At 39.0% G+C, this 27,023-nt stretch overlaps 1 protein-coding gene across 1 annotated transcript in view; it reads right to left on the bottom strand.

Moving 5' to 3' along the window:
- Positions 1-27,023, bottom strand: part of LOC139735536 (uncharacterized) — a 49,839-nt gene that overhangs the window by 9,909 nt on the left and 12,907 nt on the right. The window contains exons 3-7 of the mRNA XM_071646292.1: positions 26,717-26,955; positions 20,671-20,803; positions 7,993-8,160; positions 5,059-5,119; positions 1,114-1,185 (exon numbers count right to left, since the gene is read on the bottom strand). Of these exons, the coding sequence (XP_071502393.1) occupies positions 1,114-1,185; positions 5,059-5,119; positions 7,993-8,160; positions 20,671-20,803; positions 26,717-26,955 (673 nt within the window). The remainder of the gene's footprint in view (positions 1-1,113; positions 1,186-5,058; positions 5,120-7,992; positions 8,161-20,670; positions 20,804-26,716; positions 26,956-27,023) is intronic.

Genomic DNA, 27,023 nt, shown 5'->3' with positions numbered 1-27,023 from the left:
TTACATCAGCCCGACTAATATTCACCTGTCTGTAGTGAAGTGCATTTCATTTTTAGTTATGTATACTCATACCTCTGTGTCTTGGCTTTGAGTGAAGTGGCTAACAGACAAACCATTAAAATAGGACATCTCTTTGCTAATACAATATAAACATATGAATATCATATTATGATATGATGAGTAAGTATGCATGCATGCTTGTAGCAAGGTTTTCATTTATGTATATTGTTTTTCACAATCTGCAATGGAAAAAAAAAATAAGAAAAGGACATCTGTTTTGGACATGAATACAAGAACAAGTTCTGTAGCTGTAACTTGTTTCTTTCTTGATTGAACAAATCTTTCAAAATCATATCCAGTGGTAAAACAGACAACCCCTCCCCCCCCCAAAAAAAAAAAGATTATCTGATTTTATTCTCTTCATGCGATGGATGTTCAAATCTTTCCAGAGTCCAGTCAGTGATTTAAATCACCCACATATTTGCAGCCTGAAATATTATGCATATCATCCAAAACACCATTTCAAACTATTACAACAAAGGGCATAATTCCCTACATTCCTGTACCTTTGAGTTATTTCAGTTCTAGACTACCATGCTCTCGATGATGAAGAACCACGGGCATGTTTCTCATTGTCAACAGTTGATGGAAAGTTCAATGGAATGACTAATCATCATACACCATGGCAGACAGATTACGAGCCGAACCAAAAGAGAGAGAAAAAACAAAACAAAATGAGGAGCTAAAAAGGAAATGATGATCTAATCATTATAGACGACACATGTCTTCTAATCTCAAACTACCAGGTAGAGACACCATGCAAAGGGGGGACACGGTCAAGGCAGTTAATGTGCAACGACAGCAGGGCATGCAGACAGAGAATGATTCATGCTCACAAGCTATCACAGGTGCAACCGTTAGCGTGACGAGGAGGAGGAGGACGAGGATGAGGAGGAGGAGGATGACGATGGGGGTGGGGGGCAAATTAAAAGCATAGAGGCAGAAGACAATGTGGAGAGCGTGCGGGTGCAGGGGGGGCTACAAGGGGTGCAGCCACGGCATCTCCTCTGATGATGAAGGAAGGGGGGGGGGGGGGGGAGGGAGAGATGTTACCTGGTTTGCTTTTAGTCCTAGAGGATGAGCTCTTTCGCTCCGTGGCGAAAAAGTCCAGGTTTAAGCTGTTGGCTGTTGTTGTGTTGGTGGGGGTGAGTGGAAGAGACAGTCGGAAAAGAAAGATTTGTTGCGAGTTATTAGAATGGGATAGGTTTGAATTAGACAAGAATACCGCTACAAATACGTAGTGACGACTCAGTTCATATGATTCAATATATTGTATATCGTGCACACCGTAACTGAGCTCATATGATCGACTGTAAATACCGGAAACGTCGGTTGTCAATACATATTTACCTCTATGACTATGCCACTACATTGAACAGCCTGCAACACATGAACTCATCTTTATCAAAATAAACTGTGACATCAACACAAGATAAAAGCTTTTGTTAGACATGATTCATGGAGTGTTCAGATGATTCAACAGTACAAATTTATCCCGCCTAAGTATAACTCGGTTGTACAACACATCCAGAAAATGCCCAGATGCAATTCCAAGTCACTGTGATGGAAATTTACAGTGATTGGCTGCAATTCACTCACAGCAACAACCAATCAGCTTTAAGGATTTGGCAGTGTTGCCATGGCAGTTTCCATTGTGCTCAGATACCATACATTATGTCAAACATTGCATCTGAACACGATTCAGTATGAGTGTATTAAAAGTATCCTTTTTTTTTTTTTTACATTACTCATTATTCAGACTCTATTAAAACAATTTTGCCATTTTAGAGTTTCTGCAATACATGTAGAGCAGTGAGGGGTGTGCAAATATCTTTAGAGAGTTGCAAAGGGGAAAGAGAGGTTGGTGTCTCTATTTGATATCTTAGAGGTGCCCAAGGTGTACCACACCAATGTCCCCATTCACATCAAGTTGATAATTTGGTGACAGTGTGTTGTGCAAATCCTTGAATCCTGATGGCTGGGTGTGAATGACTTCCTGTATCGCTATCAATACACAATGACACTATCGCTCCATGCTGCGCCTCAATTCTCAGCAAGATGCATTATCAATGAAAACTCATTACGGTATGTATGTCATAGTGACCATCTTACGTCCTTTAATTACTGATAGCAAATCTGAGAGCTAGTTTTCTACCAAACAAATCTTCAATGCAATGCTTTATTAATCGATATGTAATCATGTCACAGCATCAGGATGTGTGGAAGACAATTAGTAATCTTCACATTTCACTTCATTGACCACCTTGCCTTGTTTTACTGGGGGATAAACAAAGCAATTTGATTGAATTTCATAGGTTTACATTCATTCTCTCTTCTTGAAGCTATTGATCCCATTGATTATACCATTTGCTTCTTTAAGCTGCTCATTTTGCAATGTCTCTGCAGACAAGATTGCCTAGTGGTACTGCAGATAGATAACACGCCTACATAATATGTAACAGTTATCACTTGCTATTTGATACCGTACTCTCTGCTTTAACAACATCATCATATTTCACAACTTTCATTCCCAAAATACCTCATTTCAATATTCGGGAATTTGATCTTACAAACTGGTCACAAGCACTACTGAGGTAAAAACCATGTACCATTGATAATCAAGCCAAAGAAGGGACAGCAATGAAAATGGAGAGTTACCTAAATAAACACTAAAAAATAAATCCTGAGACAAACAAAAAAGTAGGAAAAAACAGGGACATTTCTTGAATAATGGCACTGACTGGTTGACATGGGGTGAAGTGTGGAAGAAAGAATGATAAGTTGATGTGATGGAAATCATGAAAAGATTAGAAAAGAGACAAGGAGGAAAAAATAACATATATCACACCTGAGAGCATTGGAAGAAAATATGATTATCTATATATGAGAAAAATTCCAAAAGATTGTTACTCATATCAGCTCTATATCTGACATACATGGCTAAATAAGGAGATTTTTTTGGGACTAGACCCGAACAAAATTTCTGTCAAGCCTGCTTCAGGTTCAGAAATGGATATATTTCACAGCAGACTTAATGAAAACATGCAAGACAAGAGACCCGCGGGTCTAGCGCTCACCTGAGTATCGCAAGTTCACCTTTCACGCAGTCACTAATCTAAATTATTCACAGCTCTACCAAAATTTGACGAGGCATTCTCAAGTGGAAGATGAAAATGTACAATAAGGGCCCAATTTTTTCAAGATTCCTTAATTTGGGGGAATTGGGGCCCCCTGGGGCCCTCTGGGTGGGGCATGGTGCCCAGTTTGATAAATTGAGATCCTGACCACCTAGGGATGCTACCTGCCAAGTTTGACAAAAATTCATCATGAGGTTTTCAGGAAGAAGATGAAAATGTACAATTCAGGCCCACATTTGGACCCTTCCAACCACCCCCCCCCCCCTACCCCCAAGAGGGGCACCCCTGGATCTCCTATGAACAAACTTGAAACTACAGTCATTAATGTACTCACTCATAGTATTATCTCAGCTCTATAACTTCTGATTCTAGAGAAGATTTTTAAAGATTCCTTCATTTGGGGGGTTTGGGCCCCCTGGGGGCCCCCTGGGTGGGGCATGGTGCCCATTTTAACAAATTGAGATCCTAACCCCCTAGGGATGCTACCTGCCAAGTTTGGTGAAAATGGGTCATGGGGTTCTCAAGAAGAAGATAAAAATGTACAATTTAGGCCCCATTAGGACCCCTCCTCACCCCCCCCCCCCCCCCTGGGTCCCAAGGGGGGCACCCCTGATTCTGCCATGAACAAACTTGAAACTACAGTCATCAATGTGCTAACTCATAGTATTAACCTAGCTCTATCACTTCTGGTTCTAGAGAAGAAGATTTTTGCGGATTCCTTAATTTTGGGGGGTTTGGGGCCCCTGGGGGCCCCCTGGGTGGGTCATGGTGCCCATTTTAACAAATGGAGTTCCTAACCCCCTAGGGATGCTACCTGCCAAGTTTGGTGAAAATGGGTTATGGAGTTCTCAAGAAGAAGATGAAAATGTACAATTTAGGCCCCATTAGAACCCTTCCCCACCCCCCTCCCCTGGGTCCCAAGGGGGGCACCCCTGATTCTGCCATGAACAAACTTGAAACTACAGTCATCAATGTACTAACTCATAGTATTAACTTAGCTCTATCACTTCTGGTTCTAGAGAAGAAGCTTTTTACAGATTCCTTAATTTTGGGGGGTTTGGGCCCCCCTGGGGGCCCCCTGGGTGGGGCATGGTGCCCATTTTAACAAATTGAGTTCCTAACCCCCTAGGGATGCTACCTGCCAAGTTTGATGAAAATCGGTCATGGGGTTTTCAAGAAGAAGATGAAAATGTAAAAAGTTTACGCACGACGCACGACGCACGACGGACGACGGACGACGCACGACGCACGACGCACGACGGACGCCGGACGAAGGGCGATCGCAATAGCTCACTTGAGCCTTTGGCTCAGGTGAGCTAAAAATGCTTCTTGCAATTCGAAGAAATATTTCAATAATATACAAAGCTATCTGATGTAATATGCCAATCATACCAACGTGATGTAATGTTTTTGAGGCAAAGCTAAAAGTCGGTGAAAATTTTTCGGAAATATCAGATAGCGAAAGAGATCTGACAATCTGGAACACCTGACAATACCATAGAGAACCTGTGACATGGTCACATGGTTATGGTCATGTGACTGCAAAGTCATCAACGAGGAATTAAATCAGTAAAGTACTGTGTGAACAAAACTACACACAAGTTTCACTCTTTTCATAACATGTTTCTCAGTAACACATCTATAAAATGACAACAGCAGATATTGGAATCAGGTTGAAACGGGGGTAACTTTCTGTTATCATGAAAAACAACTTCTCACGAAAATATTTTTCTTCCTCAATGGTGGGAGTAATCAAACAGCAAGGAAAGGAAAATCAGTTTGAGTGGGTTTAACTCCTGCCTCAAGTGAAAGAAGAGGAAAAGTGTTGGCACCATGCCAACTCATGACTTTCCTGACATACCATCGAGAGGATTAATGAGACCACTGCCACTCCAGTCAAATTCCACTTTGGTTACCGAATCCTGTAATAAATACAAACAAAAAAGATAGAAAGCATGGAAATGATAGACTTGGATAACTTTTAGGGTAAGAAATCTAAACACAAATAAATGTATATGACATTAGGTTCTGAATGTTGTCCGTTTACGTTACAGCCATTTTTTTTTTTTTTTTTTGGTCTCTCAGTAAACCATAATATAGGCACATATAAAACTGTTCCAATAAAGGCTGCATTTAGTCAATTTTTTCATTCAGCTCCCATGGTCTCAGAACTTGAATCTTCTGATCAACTTTAATGCCAGTAAGAATAAATACAAGTTCCCAAACATGATATCACTAAGGAACACGAACGACCCCATGGCTCACAACATCAGAGGGGTATATGATGACACATAAATAAGCCATTACATGTGTATCTTGAGGGTTTGAAGAAATGCAGACAAAATATTGTAATAAAGTATAGGTTTGGAGTATACGCCCAGCATCTACCTGTATAACTGTTATTACATTAAATCATGTACAATCAACTAACAAAAGATCTAGATTGTTGTGTGTATGAAACCTGCACATTTTAAAGGCAGCCGATCGCCATCCCTCATGGTACGTAAACTCCGAACGACCGAAGTTTGTGTCATGCTACCACTGAGACAAGTTTTAGTGTATGTGTGTGCGTGTGTGTGCACGCATCATACACAAACATTGTCACCGCGAGCTGCGGTGATTGGAGGAGAGAGGCCAGAAGACGCTGTGGCGTGTGTGTGTGTGTGTGTGTGTGTGTGCGTGTGTGTGTACGCATCATACACAAATATTGTCACCGCGAGCTGCGGTGATTGGAGGAGAGAGGCCAGAAGACGCGTGGCTCTTTTGGCCTCTCTTTATGCGCATGCGCACTGAGAGTGTGCGTCCATTCGGAAGCTCTCGTGGCTCGCTGGGACAGCCATTTTGGGTTAGGAGATAAGCACAGGGAGCTCTCTTGTAGCCTACCGTATTTTCGCTGACCCATTGAGCCAGCGCTATTCTCATTCGGGGGTCACTACATTTATTACAGAATGGGGGAGGCAGCGTGTTGCGTTCGTCTCCGTGCCGCACAAACCACTCGCCACGACTGAGTGTCTTTAATATATTGACTGCTTTTGCCCTCGCATCAATTAGTGACCTCATAACTGTGCATGAAATCTACTTGGTGTAACACGTCACATACAATCCCAATGTAGCAACAACTAAACATAAGCTGCACTTTTGGATTTGAGATGATTGCGTCTGCACCTTGCTTGTGTCTGACAAAGTAAAGTGGTCAATTCTGTTCAATTAACCTTTGAAAGAAAAAGTTATATCGCTATTGACATCAAGAAGAAGTGACCAACAATTGACAAGAGTCTTATGGTGAGAAAGACATCTGTCCTGTGATAATGAGCACCTCAGTATTTCCTGATAAAGTGAGTTTATACACTTCTATAACTCATCCAGTATTACAGTGTCACTCCACATGAGCGCTGCTGTATCGCTTTGTAAACAAACGGAGGAAACATTTGGGAATTATGCATTTTTCCAACAGGCTTGTATCTGCATACATCAGTTACAGACTGATTTCATTGCATATCCCAATGTACTTTCTTATCAGCACAGCCTTGCCCGCTGTCATTTGCAACTACCCATCCCCCCATCCCATCCCCAACAGGTTGTTGGAAGGAGCCAGCCTTTGGGGAGCATTTGATTTACAATTTTGATTTACAATCCTACTGACGGCAGTAATCTATGGTGCTGAAGACCCGAGTATAAATCTCCCTGTACTGCAGCACTGAACCAGCCTCAGACACAGTAATTACCAGTGCTGCAGAGCCAAGCAATCAAGAACTTGCGAAATCATTTATACCGTCTAAAGGGCAATGCATGTTGTGTTTTGACAGCAATTATACCGATTTGACATTTCATTTAATATCATTTCATTTCCACTAGTTTGCTACCACAAAGTTATGGAAAATCTTCAAGCAGACGCATCATCATAATAAAAGTCAGTTTTTGTTATTTGAAATTTACATATTAAACAAGACTCTGACAATACATGATTCATCATATTTCTATGAAGTTCATTTTTTACTTTTCAAGATATCGCTTGAAGGTGGATATTGCACTCTTGTTGTAAATACTTGTGGAATATAAGATAATCTTCTTTTCTCTATTGGGCAGCACATGCTCAGGGAAATGTTTGCTGGGATTGTATTATTTCACGCACTAGATGTGAGTTTGTCTCATCTGATCATGTAATATATGATTTTATTTTTTCACAAATGAAAATGTCTCCTCAGTAATTCCTTCTTCTCTATTGCAATAATTATTATCATTTTAAGGAGAACGAAACCCAAATATACATGTGGATTGATGAAATACATAAATATTAATAGTAGAACGCATCAGCAAAGCGTGAAGAAAATCAGGTAATTCTTTGGAACGGTTATGAATGTTGAACGTTTCAGAGCAGCCATCGCTGGATAAAAGAAGACTACTACAGTTCGTAATGTCAGATATATACAACAAATTATATAGAAATTATAAAGAGAATTCCATGAAATTCACTTACTTTTTTTAAAACGAAAAGTGCATATTGTCAAGTGTTCTTTTTGCATTGTGTCGAATTTTCTTGTACCATTTTACATACATGACATCACAAGGTGTCATAGTATCTTCATCCATCAACAGCTCCACCAAAACTGCAAACATTTATGAAATCTGAACAGACTGTCCAATTTTCCTCAAACTTCACTGATGTTTTCTACTAATATTGCTGCATTCCTTCAATGCACATATATGGGTTTCATTCTCCTTTAATAGACAGACACTTGCAGGAAATCTTGGAGCATAATGCACGATAATGAAATGCCATGTGACATAAACCCACCTCTGGAACAGACAGAGTAGAAGGCGTGGCATCCTCCGAGCTGCTGCTTAGCTCTCCTCCAGCCCCGCCCTGTGAAGAGGACCTCTCTGCACTCTCTCCCGGCTTCAGGGGGGTAAGCATGCCCAGCTCCTGGGCAAACAGAGGCCGGCCGACACGCCCTGATGACAGCTGTAGTTGAGTGTGATAGTGGTGCAAAGAGGATGGGGTGGGGGAGGAGTGGGGATCAGAAGAGATGACCAACAATGTAGGTGGCCAGACCATTGATTTTTGGCGTGGGAAATGTGAGCGGTCATAAATATGTGACATGGATGCCTCTCCAGCACTTGTTCCACCACCACTGAAGTAATTTTACTTTGTAGGGTTCTGGGGATATGTGTCTCATCTCATTTCATTTCTAGTATGACATGATACTGGTCCATCCCACATGATTTGGCTTGACCTGTCTCCCAAACTTCCCTCCTCAAAACAAAAAGTATATACATTTGATACATCATTCAAAATGTGAAAGCCCAAATCTCTCTCCATGTTAAAAAAGTAATGTGAACAAGATGGACACTATGGACTCATGTTTTGTAAATGGAAAATTTCAGAAAAACATTTTAGACTTCAAAAACATTATTCATATTTTGACCCATCCCTACACCTGCCATAGTTTAATTGATATTATATCACAATAAGAACATACTACATTGTACATGTATTGCACAGCTCTGCATAGGGTTGCTCGCTATTATCAGTTCAGACATCATTCTTCTGGCTTCCACACACACATGAAAGGGGAAAATGATGTATCATGTAACATTACATCTTCATATGTCCTCTTTAATTTGCATTTAAATGACATCACACCATTCTAGAATACTTCTGGCTACAGAGGCACATTAAATTGTTCATGGCAATGTAATTTGCACACGATGGACATGATCCTGTCAGTTTCCATAATAAACCATACACTCTAAAAGACATTGTTCATATCTTATTCCACCAAGTTATCCGAACCTGATAGTGAAATTCTGTACTCCTAATGTGTAAACAATTATTTCCCGTAACAGTTTCTACTGAGAATACCTCACATGAACAGGTCATTTATCTTCAAAATGAAACACTACTAGTACCCATAAACCACATGCAAATGAAGTAGATGAGGTCACTACCAACACAGATATTTGTGAGTACGCTTTTCCCATTTCCAACAGCCAACACTAGCAAGCAAACTGAATGTAAATAACCACCCCAGAAGTTAATGAAAAAAAACAAAACAATAACAAACAAACAAAACAACCTTTTACAACAAAATCACAAGATGATGGGGAAGTATTATCAACATAATTTTGAGACAAACGACACTGCAGGAAGTGTCATTTTTATGCAAACCTTCAAAAGTTTTACAATAATATGTGTATCTACCTGGAAGCAAAGGACAGCTTCAGATCAATAACAGATCTAGCTGCCATATAAGTGAAATAATACACATGGCACTGTGCTAATAATCTAAATGACCTAGATATTTTCATCAATGTGAGTTATCATAGATATCATACAGATAGATATTAACCTGTTGAGGATGACCCCCGAGTATACTCGGGCAAGTGCCTAAGGGAAACGCGTGTTGTAGCAAAATCAAACTGTCCTCAATGGGTTAAGACTTCCCAAACCATCACAATGACCTTCTCAATTTGTATAACACGCAGTCCAACTATTGCACTGTTGCTAAGATAAAACACTCATTAGAGGACAAGATTATCCAGGGATTCCAACTTACTGCAAGGCAATAGGAAATCATTCTTCGGAAGGACTACCATCCTATGTTAGATGTGTAATAAGGAAGGTGAATCTTTCATGTCGAGTAAAGTATTAAAAGTGTACATGAAAAGTTTTTATCTCTTTATATTTTTATATTTTTTATTTTTTTAGTAGACATTTAGGCTGTGAGTCTTTTTGTAAACATATTGTGACCAATGGCAGGTAACAAATAGATATAGTACAAGTTGTGGATATCTCTCCATTAATTTTGCGCACAAAGTTTTATTGAGCTTTGATTTCTTCAAACTTTTTACTTTCATAGTCTAACTTCAAGGAGAATGTATCTCTGCATGCCATCTATGAGTTCATAGGACATGTACTGCATCAACAAGCATGCTGCTAAAAGGGAGACATCCAGGTAGTATTCATTCTAATTCTGTAAACTCCACATCAAAACGTATAGTTCACATGAGAATTCTGACTTCTTCTTCTATGAGTTCACAGGCTGCAACTGAGTATAATACAGTGAGCTTTGCAAGTTAAATCTTAAATAGAGAAAAAAAAATGAGAGTAGAAAGGGAAAGTTTTAGTGCTCATTCGCATGCTTAAAGATATGAGGCAAGATTCACAGAGCACATACACTATATATAAAATGAAAAGGGTAGTCTCTTCCCACCTCCCTGCTTGCACAGTGCTGCAGTGTCTTACAAGTCAAAGAAACACTACCGCACATTTTGCAGTATTACTGAATCAAAAACTACTGTACTCAGTAAACAAATACTGCAACAACAATGGAAAACACCTGTGATAATGCTATGATTTCATAGTATTTTCTGGTGGAACCAAAAAAGGATAAAAATATGCAAGAATTGGTTTATCAAGTTTTCTTGTCAATGCAGAGTATGTATGTGGTAAGTCACCCTGTTGCAGGTGGAATGATCTAACTGGCCTCGGGCATTCTGGGCTACGATGCAAAAAAAATCTTGACGGCATGTGCTCATCATCGGCAACACACAGCCCCCATGGGGAAATGCACAGCAAGTGTCATCCATACAAGCTCACCGTAGACAAGATGCATGGATAGGCACAACACAAATTCCATAGAAAACAACAGTTGGCACCACAGCAGCCGGCGATTGGGTGGGCGTGAAAGAGAGACGAACTAATTACACACATACCATCACAATGACCTGTCAAGTTACAAATAATACGCCCAAGCACTGTCATATCAATGAAAAGGATGCCACAGATGTGCAGTTGTTCAGTTCATTCTCTGGTCACATTCTTTGTGGTAGGGGTTGAAATGGGGACTATGTACTATTACAAAATACAAATACAAAAAGAACTTGAGAGGAAATTTGCATTTTAAAACCAGAGACTGGAGAGGGAGTTTTAGCAGTTAATAGGCAGTTTTCGTAACAAAAATTTTATGCATACCTTTTAGACAGAGGTTGTTCTTGCATAGCAACAAGCAATGCAAACTGGATTCCAGCAATTGAATTTCATTTTCAGAAGAGCAGGTTATTGGAATAGCTTGTCTCTATGTTCCAGAGAATGAAACATCCGTAAATTTGAATACACTACAAAAATGGCCTGTAGATTCAAAATTCATCACAGTAGCATGTCAGGGCATTACAAAAAGATATATCTCCCATTGTCCAAATACGAATTTAGGAGAGGGCTCCATACTTAACAGGCAAGTACCATACCAGTAATCATTTTAAATTATTCTCATCAGTAAGACTGAGTTGTCTCAAGGTAGGGAGGTGAGACAACCCAATGCCCTGCTCAGGGCAAGTGGGCAAGTAGGTCTCTTAAAAGACCCTAGCTGGGCATGCTCCTGACCAGGGAGGTGAGGCTGTCCTGACTGAAGGAGCGAGAGATATGCACTGAAGGCACAGGTTTGGTTCTGATGACCAGGGTAGTGATACACAGATGCTCTAAACACCGTAACATGGCAGAAAATGCTAAATTATATCTACAATTTCCCAACCTGACAGTTTTTAATCATTGGTGATGTCCATGACGGTTCTGTCTTTTTTCTGGCTAGAGTTATCAACACTTCATTCATCTTTTCTTTTTTATTTTAATCACTGTCTTAAATGGGAATATGCTGCCTTACACAACCACATTCTACAATTTGTATGCCATTTCATTTCTGACCAGAGCCATATGTTTCTATGCCTCCATCCTTTGATTAATCAAGTCTTACTTGGCAAAACTTTGACACCTCCATAAACTCTTTAAATACTGTGACATTAAATCACTATTCTTGTTAAAACTTCTTGGATAATAGAGCAGCAAATAAGGAAAGCATCCCTGGTCAGGGGCGGATCCAGGAATTCCGTAAAGGGGAGGCACCTTTACAAAATTAAAGGGGGGGGTGCACACATCCCCCCTCCCATTTTTTCTTGTCTCTTTTTAAACAAAAAATAAAGAGGGGCACGTGACCAGTGTGCCCCCCTCTGGATCCGCCATTGCTGGTATAGAGTATATCTCTATAAGTGATGGATGGAAACTAAGGTATTCAGTAAATTACTGTTTTAAAATACTGGCATACAGGCCAACCCCATATGCTCGCATGAAATGATAATCAGCCATGGCTAGTCCATTTCATTTCTGCTGTCACCAGCAATAAAGAAACCATCAGTATGTTCAAAATCTTTACAATGCCTTTTAGCTTTTAGTATCGGTATGTAGTATTGGTTGAGAGAAAAAAAGTGACATAGCACATATGAGCCCAGTGCAGAAAACCACAAATTGTTTGCGAGAAGCATGAAAAAAAAAGGGGGGGTGGAGAAAACAGCCCTCAAGCGCAATTTTCATTTCATACCAATCAGACCATGCATTAGTGGTGGGACTGGTTATCAGTGCAGAATCCAAACAAATTTATGCATGTTACCAATTTAATCATTTTCACTTGCACAATGCATAGACATGTTCATGATGCCAGTGCAGTACAACAGGTAAAACACCATCAGCAGTGGGTAATTACACTTAGTACATGTATTTTGATGTTGCTGTTGTTGTTCTTTGATACTCATCATACTGCCTTTGTATGTTATGGGTATTAGATTTTGACAGCAAAGGGGTTAAAGGAAATATGGCAATGCTTAGAAATCTTTTTTTTTTTTTTTATTCTAGGGTGCATCAAATCAAACCTGCTATGAAAAAGAAATGTAAGCTGCTTACACTCAAGCCATATATCCCCTGTCATAAAAAAAAATAAGACATCCAGACTTCTATACACAGTCCAGCAATGTTACTACAACTGTATTTGAACATTCTTTTTTTTTCTTTTTTTTTACAAAGCAAATGGACAGCATACAAATACAAAAAACCAGTAATACCTTTCAAGGAACATAACAAACTGAAGGCATGACCCATAAATGTGTATTTTAATTTTTGTAATGGCATTTAAGGACTCACCAAAATTCAGTGAAATCAATTGCTGAACTTCTATCATTCATTACTTTTGATTGACAAAACAAACAGAAATAAGCATTCTGTGCATGATTTATGACAAATGATTTTACAACGGTCTGGCACACTGAGCAGTCTGAATTCTTCAAATCTGGACATTTACATATAATAGTAATCATTATTTCATCAGACAGAAAGACCCTCAAACACTTACTATCCTAAAAAGGATACTAAGTTGGCCTGTTTTTGTATCATCTGCATGAATGCAAAGTGCATCAGCAAAGTGTTCACTGGAGATACATTCTTTGACACAACTCCAACCAACCACCGAGAGCAGTAACAACAAAATTGTGCTGCCATCAGAATGGAAATTTCAATTCCACACAGAGATTCCCTCCTCCCAAGACAATCATTACAGACACCGTTAAAGTTGAAATTTTCAGTGGGGAAATTTCATGCATTTCACGTGACACAAATCTAGTATGAAAATGAAAGCGCACTTTTTTTCTTTTTCTTTTTTCTTTTTTTTTTTTGCTTGTTATACGGACTATCATTCATGTACATGTATCTGATTTAGCAAAATGAAACAAATTATATATGCCAAATTTGTTTACTGGGCCAAGTGTTTATAAACTACTCCTGCAAACACTTCTGCTTTTACAGAAGCAGAGATAGATCGGAGATATTTAGGTATACTGAAATATCCAGGAAGCTGTGGCTGTTTGAATATTGGTACTCTCTCGTAGACTGTAGTTCATCTGATACCATAACCTATGGGCATACATGTAGATCTGAAGACACATCTCATCACAGGATTGTGACATCACTAACTGATCGCTGATCTACTTCCTTCATGAAATACATCTCTACTACATTTTCTCCTAATTGCACAAGTCTGGGCAGCATACACACATACATGTATGTTCTTACACATAATCCAAGAGGGTAAAATTAAAAAGAAACTAGACTCGGAATTTGTCAACACTGACAAATTAGGTGATCCGATCTCTTCGAAAGTCAATGATTTGAGTCCTGATCCCAATAGGCATGACCGTAAAGGTTCATCTGTGGTTATGGACATTGGCCGTGTGATGTTTGGATTCTCATTTAAAAAAAAGGGAGTCGGGTTTGCCATCTTTGGTACCATATTCCGTATACACTATAACGAAGATACAGAATAAAGTATATTTGACCATTGACCCCACTTTGCACAGCCAAGATGGCATCTGAGAAAGAAATGGTTATTTTGTGAAATGATCCTGGTAACGTGATCTTTGTGTGTGCAAAATATTGGAAAGATAGGACATGTATTCACCAAGATACAGGATGAAACATTTATGACCTTTGACCCTAATTTACATACCCAAGATGGTGTCTGATCAAGAAGTTGTTATTTTATGAAATAATGTAGGTGACATGAACTAAACATGTGCAAAATATGGGATTGATAACCATTGTTGTTCTTCATCTATTGCACAGAATGTAGTAGAAAGAAAGAAAAATAAAGAAAAAATTATGTTATTTTATAGAAATTTGAAGGAGAAGCATTAAAAAATCAGAAAAAGATAAAAATAGGAAGGGAGATTAAGACTAAATAAAGAAAAAGAAGAAAAAAAGAGTTTGAAAAAAAAAATATTGGCAAGGGTGAGGCTCGAACCAGGGACCTTAGGATTACGAGTCGGATGCGCTATGCAATGACCTATTTCATGCTCCATAGGCCCTGTGTATTAAGCAAAATGACGCTGCATCGAAGCCACGTGCCATTTTCAACCAAGTTTTTCGACGTGATGCCGGCCTCGTATGAAAAAATGGAGGGCACATTAACGATAGCCCAAAGTCTCAGCTACAACATACTAAAATCTGGGAAAAATTCACCGAAGCATAAGTGAGCTAATGCTCGAAAAAGATAGTCATGTCAATTTTCACTGCCAGAAAAACTGCTCTCCCATAGAGATAACACGTAAACTGGTCAAATTTGACAAGATTACATTTAATCCATTTTTACGAGGTGATGCCGCCATCCAATCAAAATGTTGTAATTACATTAATGAAAGAACATTTAATAAGCTACAACATACTGAAATCTGGGTGAAAATTGGCAAAGGATAAGTGAGATACGCCCAAGTAAACTTGAAAATTGATGACGTCATTTTGAAAATTTACTTTTTTTACTTTATTAAGAAATTTGATATCTTTGAATCACTTTTTCAGTATCGCCAACCCATAAACTGACATGTACAACTCATCAGCTTTCAGAATATGTAAAGAAAATTGGGGGTCACCGTCCATCCTGACGAGTAAAATCGGATTTAAAATTGGCGGTTTTGGGGCATTGTTGTACTGTATATCGCCATTGACGCGCGCGCGGAATTTCAACTTTGACAGTCCCGTATGACGTCATATTGAGTCGGATTGACTTGAAACTTGCTAGAAATATTCCTTGACTTTTCAGACATCCGATAAATGTAAAAAATCGGGAAATTTCTGTTGCATATGAGCTGTACGTGCGTATATGTGCGCGCGCGTACGCGTCCGTCCAATTTTTTCAATTTTTCAAAAAATGCTCCAAATGGTCTGAAACGTATGCAAAAAAAATTTGAGCTTGATTGGAGCATACAAATATTTCAACGCGCGCGTACGCGCACGTCTTTACGATGCGAGGAATTCTGAAAATATGGGTAGAATTCCCTTGAATTGAAATTTATGTGACGTAAATTTCATTGAGAAATTCCACTCCATTAATGAGATATGATTGAAAATGTGTTTTCATATAATGACGTCATAGTGACGTCACGGTCGACTGATCACTACGATTTTACTTGACATGTCGTCTTTGGGACATGATACACATATGGTATAAGTTTGACATTCATAGGCAATGCACTTTCTGAGCTAGTCTCTACACAACTTTTGCGGAGAAATAAAGAAGAAGAAGAAGAAGAAGAAGAAGAACAAAGAATCAGTACAGATACAGAAGGTGATCCGAGAGGATTCTCGGATCACCTAAAAAAAAATGAATAATTTCTTTATACTGTTTACAGATGAGATTTTTTTGCAAGCTAATGTAGTCTAACTGACATAGACAACTATTTGGAAAATGCTATGATAGACTTCTTGCTAACAAGAGTAAAAAACAAACATTACTATGATTGCATTCTCTCGTTTGCTGGATAAACTATTTGCATGTTGTTGATTGAACAGACATCAAAGCCAATATGACAACAAATTTCCTTTGCACCTTTTTGTCTACTACCACAGTGATGATGCATCACATCTACTGTAGAAAGTACAACAGGGTGCAAACACCCTACTCAGTATCTATGATTTTCCCCACAGTGAAACCTCCTTGGCTATGCCACACTTTTCCAGGTAACCATTAGCAGTAATTGGCATTGATGATGAGCAACAATAGAGGATACTCATACGATGTTGGCCCATTGCAACCTTGTGCACAGTGCTTCCTCATTTACAAGGGTGTATACTCGTCAGATCTAACTTGTAACAAGAAAAATCAAGCAGTTAACTATTATCAATAGTTCTAATTTTCGGTCTCTCTATGACCACTGGAGGTCAACGTCACCATTTTGTTTCACTCGTGGCAAGCTTGAAAGTGTCAATGGAAGTGTCATGTAAGAAAGACATGAGAAATTGTTTGGAAATATTAAGTGTAGCTCTTGTTGAATAGAGCACATTATTCACCGAACACAAAGCAAAGATACATCCTATAACATGTCATGGCAAAAGTTGCTAAAAGTATGTGATATCAGGGCCAAAAAACACATATGGCATATCAAAAAGGAGGTGTGGTAGAAATATCATTATATCTCTGTGCAAATAAGAAGTTAATGTACTATAAAAGACATTTAATCAATCTGTACTCATTCTGTTGAAAATTGCTGAGTTTTCTTTATAACATGCTAATCAGCGATTGTTTATGGGGCATCGTGAGTTGAGTATGGAAAAATAAGGTCTTCAGGGACAAACAAGGTTATATACATGTACATTTGTAAGCCTGCTTATACTGTTTGTATGGTATGGTATGTGAACGAATGATATATAATGCCAGTACCGGTACTTTAATTCCTGTTGCCAACCTGTTAATTTATACATTCATGCCCCTAAATGCAGTCATTCCTTACCATCAGAACTACTGAAGAAATGACAAATGTTTGCAATGGGTGTAGGGAAACACCTTATTTAATGCATTTGTGAGCTCCATAAGTTACAAGGAAGCTGCCATATTTAAAGTATCTGCACATGACTTCAGTTGTGCATGTGGTTCTTGCCTGACTTCTGATTGTAATACTAATAATATACTGTATACACCATATATTAGGAAGTCTAAGTTTTTGTGAATCTGCACTTCCCAATGATTTCACGAGAGGTTAATTCACAATCGCGAAGAACAGTAACAGACGGAGAAATGTACGCATATTACGCTGCATTCATGTTGGGATCAGAGTGAACATTTTCTTGTATTGTTCAATTTGTGAATAGCATCTAACTTGCAAAATTCACGAAAATATAACCCTGTACAATATATGACATATAAAGTACTGATTAATCACCCTCCCATTACAATGTGATGTGCGCAGCACTTCACAATGCATTGTATTGTATATATTCAATGACAGTTACGAAAATGGTAAATGAAAGCTAGCTTGTTTCGATGTGGAGGAGCTAAAATTCATTCCAACAATAGAGCACAGCATTATACATGAAGAGAATCCCATATCGTCATCAAATGTCCCCATCGCAAGATACTCAAATAGCTTTAGAAAAGGGAGTCAAAAGGGGCCTGAGCTTAGAAAAAGCATACATTGTAGATGGGCTTAAGCTACGAATGGGTTATACTGAATGCGGCATAAAGGAACAGAGAGAGGAATAGGTAATTTAGTTCAGGGCTATAAAAGATTACATACAAGCAATGGCCATACATTGTATGTCAATGTTTGCATGGCTTGGTATGATAAGTGTCTAGATGCTAATAGTTTCGATTAGATTAGCAATTCACACCCCTGCCATTACATTTAAGCATACATGTACCTGTGCAAATTAGTGAAGTGAAACCCCTAATTAACCTTATAAAGGGAATTAGAATGCATTAGAAAGATCTATCACTGTTTATGTAAAACATGCAAGAACACTACAACAGCACAACATCAACCTATATAGTTAATTCATCCGCAACGAAGACATTAAACACTGAATTCATTAAATGCTGCAGCAAACAAATGAAAATGGAAATTAATTTCATACACACTTAAATAGGGAAAATGGAGGACTAGATCCATTCAAAAGGTTCTACTGACAGTGAGGGAAAGAGCAATGAGTGTCAAAGGCAAGGAAGTATAGTACTGTACAAGGACCCTAGCCATTCACTCTTCACACACCCAATGCAGAAATCATAGGATTCATGGCCTTATTTTAGTGTTGTTGTCCTGTCAAAGGTCATAGGACATAATTTTCATTTCATAAGTACAATGTATGAAAACAGAGCACACACTTCTGACTACAATGGAAGATTGGTGTTACTGTTCTATGCATTTGAACTGTCGAAGCAGTTGAAAAGGTGTATCAGTAAAAATTTTGCATTTCATAAAGCAATTACAAAAAAAAAAAACTCATTTAAGCTTGTCAATGTTGATGAAACAAATTTCCAATGTAGTCTGAACTGGCAGAAAATATTAAAAATCTAAGTACAAATCCTTGCTGTCAACCATGTACGCCATAAACTACAAACATGGATGTGGGTTAGTGGGACAACCACATTGTTAGAATCCCTCTTTAACAAAAGTGAGGTAACTTTGTCAAAATATGGTCTCAAATATCTTTTTCTTGCCCAATCCTAATCTCACACGGTCTCATTTTCATGTGACGGTTATCATCTTTTCTTCTGATGAATTCTAAAGGTATACATTACCTCCGACAAAACACTTGGTCAGAAAGCAGTCTTACACAATTAACATGTACATTATAGTTGTTGGAATAATAATACTCTAATATTTGTGGACTTACAAAGTAGCCCCCTCTGTTTTAGTATCTAAAGAAAACAGCACAATTTCACTGACATGACATGCTTACTCAGAAACACAAGGATTAAGACTAAAGAAACATGTATTGCAAGATACCAGAGATAACAGAACATCATCTATGGTGAAAAGACAAACAAACAAACAAACAAAAAGCATAACAGGTGTGTTATAGAACAATACTGGTGGGAGGTCATGAGGTACAGACAGTCACTGAGGACAGACGAGACACAGAGCAGTGCAGGGGTGACCTGGCTATAAGTCTTACACTGTACATGGTTGAGAACTTGCTTCATTCTCATGATCACATCTCAAGACTCAAAATACTCTGCGGCAATTTAGATTAATATCACACCAATTTGTCGCTCTGCCTGCAGGTTGTAAGCCCGTCTTAGTAAGTCACTGTGGTAGCAGGGGTGGGGGGGGGGGGGAAGGGGTGCATTCTCACGAAATTATGGAATAATCCTTGCCATTTTGAATTATGCCATATGTGATATAGCGTCAGGCTATGCTATACCAAGTCACAATGCCATGCAAATGTCAAAGCAGAGCTTTTGGGAAGCACATATTTGTGGCCACAAGCATTCTCCCTGAGTAGTATCATGGACCATGGTACTATGAAAGGGTCATTCCCTCAAAACCTCTCCTCTGATCAGTATTCCAATGAATTAGTCAACATTAGAGCAATTAGCAATCAAATGTAACATTGATTAGTTACCCTTCCACCTTTCCATTTCTGTAGACATGCCTATTGATATCAAAAATTACAGTAAGAGAAATTCTCTTCCCTCATTTCTTTATCTGGGGCTTATGAATTGAATGGCAAAATGCATTTAATGTGCCAAAGCATATGGACTTCCACTAAGCACTGTTGATAATTTGAAGCATTGAAATACAAAGGCTGAGATGTGTAAAGTTCTCTATGATCACTTAACTTCAGCTGTACGTTCACACATCTTTACATATGATTGCATGTATGTCAAGTAGTCCTAATAACATCTTCCATTCACCGGCAGAAAAAATAAATTAATTCTTGCATCGTGCCCTGCAAGCGAAAAATCTGGCACCCCTACTTTTGCACCTTGTCCTCACATCAAGTGACACTTTCAACAGTGACCAATAAAGGCTTCCCATTCCCGAGCGGAATTACACCCTGTTTCACAAGGAGTTTATCACCCTTATTCTACAAGCTGGGACAAGATGGTTCAAATGAAGTATTATCAGGTTGATGTACTCTGGGCACGAAATTTACCATTCAGTCATGGATATACACCTGATACTACACCCTGCCAACCACACTCACTGATATACGATTGTGGGTAAGGGGTTACATAACACATAGCCGGGAAGGGAAAGTAGCACATCTGCACTACAGGTGTCAGTGAGGCTGCAGGACAATTATCACACAGAATACAAGTCATGCACATATAACTACATTCTTCCTTTATACGAGCCAATACAATTGTGGCACAATACTCACTATGTTTCTCGAGTCGATACCCAGTGACAATAGCAGCTTGCGACTGTTCTTCGAGTTGTTCCACTGGTACTTCTGTGCAACAGTGTTCTCCATATCACTTAGGGACGACCACACTTCAGTCTTCTGGCTGACACTGATAGATAGACAAGACACATTGACTTGGAAATTTATATCAGTGATGAAAAAAACTCTCTAGCACAGTGCATCTCCCAAGCAGACAAATTACAATAGTCCAATGACACTAACGTACGCCTGAAACTAAAAGTGCACTTGAGTAGCATTCAATTAGCACACCGCAGCCATTTTGTAAATAACATTTTCATACAGGAAAGCCCTGTACTCTCATAGTTCCATACATCTACACATGTACATAATGCTTTGATTAATTATTCAGTTCTTGCCGCTTCGGCACATCAATCTTTCCCATTCTTTGCTAATCACTTTTGGAGATTTTCTAGGGTATGCTTGTTTTGAGGAGCAAATTCCATGTACCAGTACCTTCAAAACATGTACGCTTTTTGGAAAGTATGAAGTAAACACGGTTGCCTGGATAACATTGGTTTCCCTGTGACAAAACAAATGCTTTCAAGTGCCTGCAACACAATAATGCTGCTTTTCATTCCTATTGTCCTTTCAAATGCTATCATTGAACATCTAGATTTCAAAGACCATTAGCCACTACTGAGCTGTACATGCAAACTCAAAACATACATGTACCTGTCTTTCGGCCCTAGAAGCAATTTCAATCTCTATAAGAATGTGTGATGCAGTAGTTAAAATTGAATTTCTGTACAATGGTTGAGACAATTTTAAGTTCAAGCACATTCATGGCAACAACACTGTATCAAAAAAAAAAAAAATAACAGTGTGCCTACTGGATAGCTTTGGTTTTAATGCTCAGTATGATTGTGAATGTCAGGGGGGTCTGTGATATTTTTGCTGATATGAGATAGTTCTGTGCCTGACCAAACGCGGTCATTTGGCATTTAAGTTTCTCTGCAGGGCTCTTGCAGTCTAATCCAAGAGCGTCACCATAAAATGTTACCCTACACTGGCAGGAGATGCATTCAAGAAATGCTGACAACTGTGCATGAATGTTTGTGTGTGTGTGTGTGTGTGTGTGTGTGTGTGTGTGTTGGCGCATATACACGTGGATATGTCTGTGTGTATATGTTGGGGCATGTGCATGTGTTTGTACATATCGTATGTTTGTCTAGTGTTGTGGAAAAGCAATGATCCCTTGGCAAATCCTATGTTGCAATATGTCCTCTTTACTTCTAACTTGCCATGAGTGTAGCACGTAAATAGTCCATCATTAGCATCACTTTTTTAACCTATCTCACTGCCCAAATGGCAATAGGGGAGAACTAATGACCGTGACTCTAACACAGGATATTCAGTCAACGAGTTACAGGAGACTCTTTCATCAATCATTTCTGCTATTACAGTAAAGTATCAGAGTGATGGCTGTGTTTCAGCACACATTTGGGGCAAATGCATTCTGTATGCAGCATTAAAAAACCCATCAAGTCTACAAACAACAACACTGTGATTTGCTGCTGTATCCGTCATTCTACTTTTGCATTATGTTTATACGATAGATTATGTAACTTCTTTAATGGTGTTCCCAAAATGTATAAACATTTTTTTTCCCATTGCATAAGTATCAAAAGCTTCATATACATTTGTAGCTGCTTCTTAAATTAGCAACTCATATCAAAAGATTAAAATGTTCCTGTTTTCTCAAAGATTAGCAAATATTTGATATTTTTGTATATATTTTATGAATCTAACCAGTTTCATCCAATCTTTCTCCTGTGTAAAATACATAGAGTTGCCAATTTAACAGGAAAGGACAAAATGATAACTTCTGCAACAAAATTTACTCATGAACTTGATTATCAGCTTGAAAGGGGTATTGCTTTCAGTACGCAGACATTTTCATTACAGCAGTTTCTTAATTTATATGACGAAGGTAAAAGCTCAAAGTCGGTAATATTCCAGATTTTTTTTTTTTTTCATGCATCACCATTTATTCATACAACTGTACATGCAAGTATCCTATAAGTAAATAGGAACATGCCACAAACTCACAAACACACACACACACACACACACACACACACAACACACACACACACACACAAACATTCCAGACATATTATTTCACATCGTCCTATTAGAGTAACATCTCAATTAAGTGCTCTCTTGCAATGGAAAGCCTGAAGCTACAGTACCACATCAACATTCAGCAGTGCCTGTAATATCCCACCAAGATCAAGAGACAGCCGAGGTGGTTCTGCTCTGCGGTATGCATCACATTACATGACCACTCCGCCTCGGCATTGATTTTACATAGATTATTTGCCCAATTTCTTTTCCCGAGCACTGCTGAGCAGCAAGTGGACTGACAACATCTACTTGCAATTGTGCATATTATATCCCTGTGATTTGGATTGCACAGCCATACATTTGTGCACGAGTCCACCCATTTGTGCAGACTTGATTTTGAATTGCTTGAATACAGCTAATAAGCAACGCATAAATTACTGTTACTGGAAATCAATACATAGTTGTGGATAACAACTCATAACAACCCCAATATTTAACAAATGTGTAGACAAATTGTATAAGGTAACAACAATATATGTTAATTTGTATTCAGTATAAACTAGAAATATCACTGAAGGTGATTAATACCCCCGCCCCGTGACGACAGTCTTACCCAAGGAATGATCTTTCCTTGATCTTCTGCCATTTAAATGCCGTTACCATGGCAACGCAGCTTCCGACACGTCCGAAAAATATGTCTTGCACATCTTCCCACCAAGACTATTGTGTGTGCCACATTTCATAAGCTTTTGTCAAAAACTGAGGAAGTAGTTCAATCCACAAGATCTTTCCTTGATCTTCCGCCATTAATATGCCGTTACCATGGCAACGCAGCTTCTGACACGTCCAAAAAATATGTCTTGCACATCTTCCCACCAAGACCAATGTGTGTGCCACATTTCATGAGCTTCAGTCGAATACAGAGGAAGTAGTTCAATCCGCAAGATCTTTCCTTGATCTTCTGCCATTTATATGCCGTTACCATGGCAACGCAGCTTCCGACAAGTCCGAAAAATATGTCTTCCACATCTTCCCACCAAGATCAAGGTGTGTGCCACATTTCATAAGCTTTGGTCAAAAAACTGAGGAAGTAGTTAAATCCGCAAGATCTTTCCTTGATCTTCTGCCATTAATATGCCGTTACCATGGCAACGTACTTTCGGGTACTGTCAAAAAATGCGTCTTGCACATCTACAACCAAAGGCACACATCTGTACCAAGTTTCATGGAAATTGGGCAAAAACTGAGGAAGTAGTTTGCAACACAAAATTTTCCATCATTTTGGCTCATAATATGTGAGCTGTTACCATGGCAACATACTTTTTGTCACTGTCAAGAAATGTGTCATGCTGACCTATATCCTAAGACAAACATTCAATATGAATTCCATGAGAATTGGAAGAACACTGATGAAGCAGTTTTGCCATGAAGCATTTTGCCCTATATTTTACCAATAACATGCCGTTACCATGGCAACGCACTTTTTGCCACTGCGGAAATATGTGTCTTGCACATTAACATATTCAGATGAACATCTGTACCTAATTTCATAAAAATTGATCAAAAAATGTGGGAGGAGTTCGCGACGCAAGATTTGTACCCATTTTTGCCCATAATATGCCGTTACCATGGCAACGTACTTTTGGGTACTGTCAAAAAATACGTCTTGCACATCTACAACCCAAGGCACACATCTGTGCCAAGTTTTATGGGAATCGGTTGAAAACTGAGGAAGTAGTTCGCGACGCGAGATTTGCAACGGACCGACCGCCCGATCGTCCACCCGACCGTCCGCTGATTCCTATATACCCCCTTCAAACTTCGTTTGGCGGGGGTATAAATATATGTTTTCAAGATACTATTTGAAATTTCATGCCATCTGGAGCCTCATAAACTTCCCGACAAGTACTGGGAGATGGATGAAATGACAACATGGGTGGATACGTGCATTCTATGCACTCTGCCAATACATTTGTAGAAGCAACTTACCACTGGATGAAGACATCCCCAGTCAATTATAAAACAAATCAAACCATGAAACATTTCTGTCATTTCTCATGTCAGTTCTAACATCTTGCTCACATCATTTCCAGACACATACAAGCCACACTGTACGTCGTAAATCTAGCATTAATGAACCATTTCTGGATGCAAATTAAAACAAATCGTACCTCCTACACATATTCTGAACATAAAATGTTTGCATTACAGAGCTTATTCAGAAAACTATACACTCATGTTGATTCTCAAAGCATCTTCTCTTATTACACATAATGTATACAATGTAGCCATTGCTATCTTCTGGATTACTCATATTCATTGATAAGCTATATTCCTCAGGAATTCTTGGCTATCTAAGGGTGTAGGCACGTCTATGCTCTGCCATAATTTGCCAAGTGCATCTCATAAAGAATTCCAACAAAATATGTCTTGCCCCATCCGCTACCCAGCAGATATCGGTACAGTGAAGTTGATGCATGCACACAATGTCTTGCTGATAAACGGGACTCAACATGCAACACGATGAGTCCCATCCACGTTCCCTGCCCCTAATCCTATCAGAATTTGCAGGTGCATTTCAATCTAGTTCAGCTATACAACCACACTGGGATATAATAAACCTCATACTCCCAGCAGCACGCTTGGAGAAGAAGAAAAAGAAAGTATACATGCAAAAAACATGAACAAAAGGAAGTGCTTGGACTGCCAAATATATCCATGGAGCAAGTCTGCATTTTACACTACAGGTCAGAGCTTCCAAAGTCTTTTCAATAATGCTAGCAATATCAACAGCCTTGTAGCCAGTTGACATATGTTTGCGGGAATGCTTTAAAAAAGAAACTATGCACATGTATACATCTATTTAGACTTTTCATATCAGAGGACTACTTGTAAAATCATATCTTCTTCACATTACACTTCATAAGAATCAAATCATATTCTGAAACTATTATTGCTGGTGAGACATACTGTTTATAAAATCTTTTTGAACTGTATGCGTTACAGGATTTATTACTGAATGCAACAATAACAAGAGGAAGCAAGCAGAATAAGACTGATAATAAAATATCGTATTTGAACAGCTATACAGGGCAATAAATCACGTAGAAGATTACCACGATGGTAATGCTATCAAGCTAGCTGATGTTAACTGTTGCTATCTTTCAAGGTTGGTTTGAGTTTGTGGAATTGGGTAGAGCATAACACATGGCATACATATTGCATATGAAGGTAGTAGGAAAGCAATGATTATAAAGGTAGTAACTATTATTTGATAGAGTATTGTGACTGGTGTGTGATTCATCTACTTAACACCATGTACAAATGTAACTTCAGACATACTATTTCAATTGTGTTAGAACTTATTATTTGTTCTTAATGTAAACATAACAGAAGATCCTTAGCACTATAAAATTTGCATTCACACAGACAAAATAGCAGAATAGCATTCGCGATCCCAATACTGAGATTTTTGTTCCCAATCAGATGGACAGAAATATCCCGCTAAATGGCGATCGTGACAATTTGTCAACCAAACTGCACATGCCCCAAATGTACCAAAATGGTGACCCTTACCCTTGTGTTTGCGCTCTGTTTAATCGTGCGTGTTTGGAATGATAGTATAAAAAATCTCAAGACTTTTTGCTCCAGTGTTCACAAACTTGCTGCAGTACACATCATCTCTGTATTTCTCAAATCACAATAATTCAGAAATAATCACAAGATTTTATGGGATCTGGATCGCGATGCCAATTGCGCTATTTGATGGGATTTTCATGTTCACACAGGCAAAAAACTTGAGATTTTGATCGCAAGCAGCTCTTGAGAGTTGTACCATGCTTATTGACATCAGTGTGAATCCTAATAAAGAGGATACTTGGGCGTGACCTGAGAGAGAGGGACCTGCAACTGCAACCTGTCAGAGGCACCATACCTTTTGCTTGAGCTGCTCCTGGTAGGCAGCTTCTCAGCAGAGGTGTTCGGCTCGGGGGACTGGCTGGAACCCTGTGCACCGGAGACAGATACCACCTCCTGGAGAACCCTGATAGATGCAGAGGACGAGCCCAACAAGCCTTCCCCTCCTCCTCCTCCTCCTCCTCCTCCTCCTTGTACCACCATGGATGCGGAGAAACAGGAATGGAAGATGCGCTCTACCCTTCCTCCGCTTGGCACCTGTTGCACACAAACGCATACACAAAGGCAATCTACTGTGTCAGTCACATTGATAAACAATAAATGCT

Source organism: Diadema antillarum, unplaced genomic scaffold (assembly GCF_040938485.1).
Source record: "Diadema antillarum isolate AM-2024a unplaced genomic scaffold, OU_Dant_1.0 seq00000584_RagTag, whole genome shotgun sequence".
NCBI classification, from domain to species: domain Eukaryota; kingdom Metazoa; phylum Echinodermata; class Echinoidea; order Diadematoida; family Diadematidae; genus Diadema; species Diadema antillarum.
This window is presented reverse-complemented; position numbering and strand designations above follow the sequence as displayed.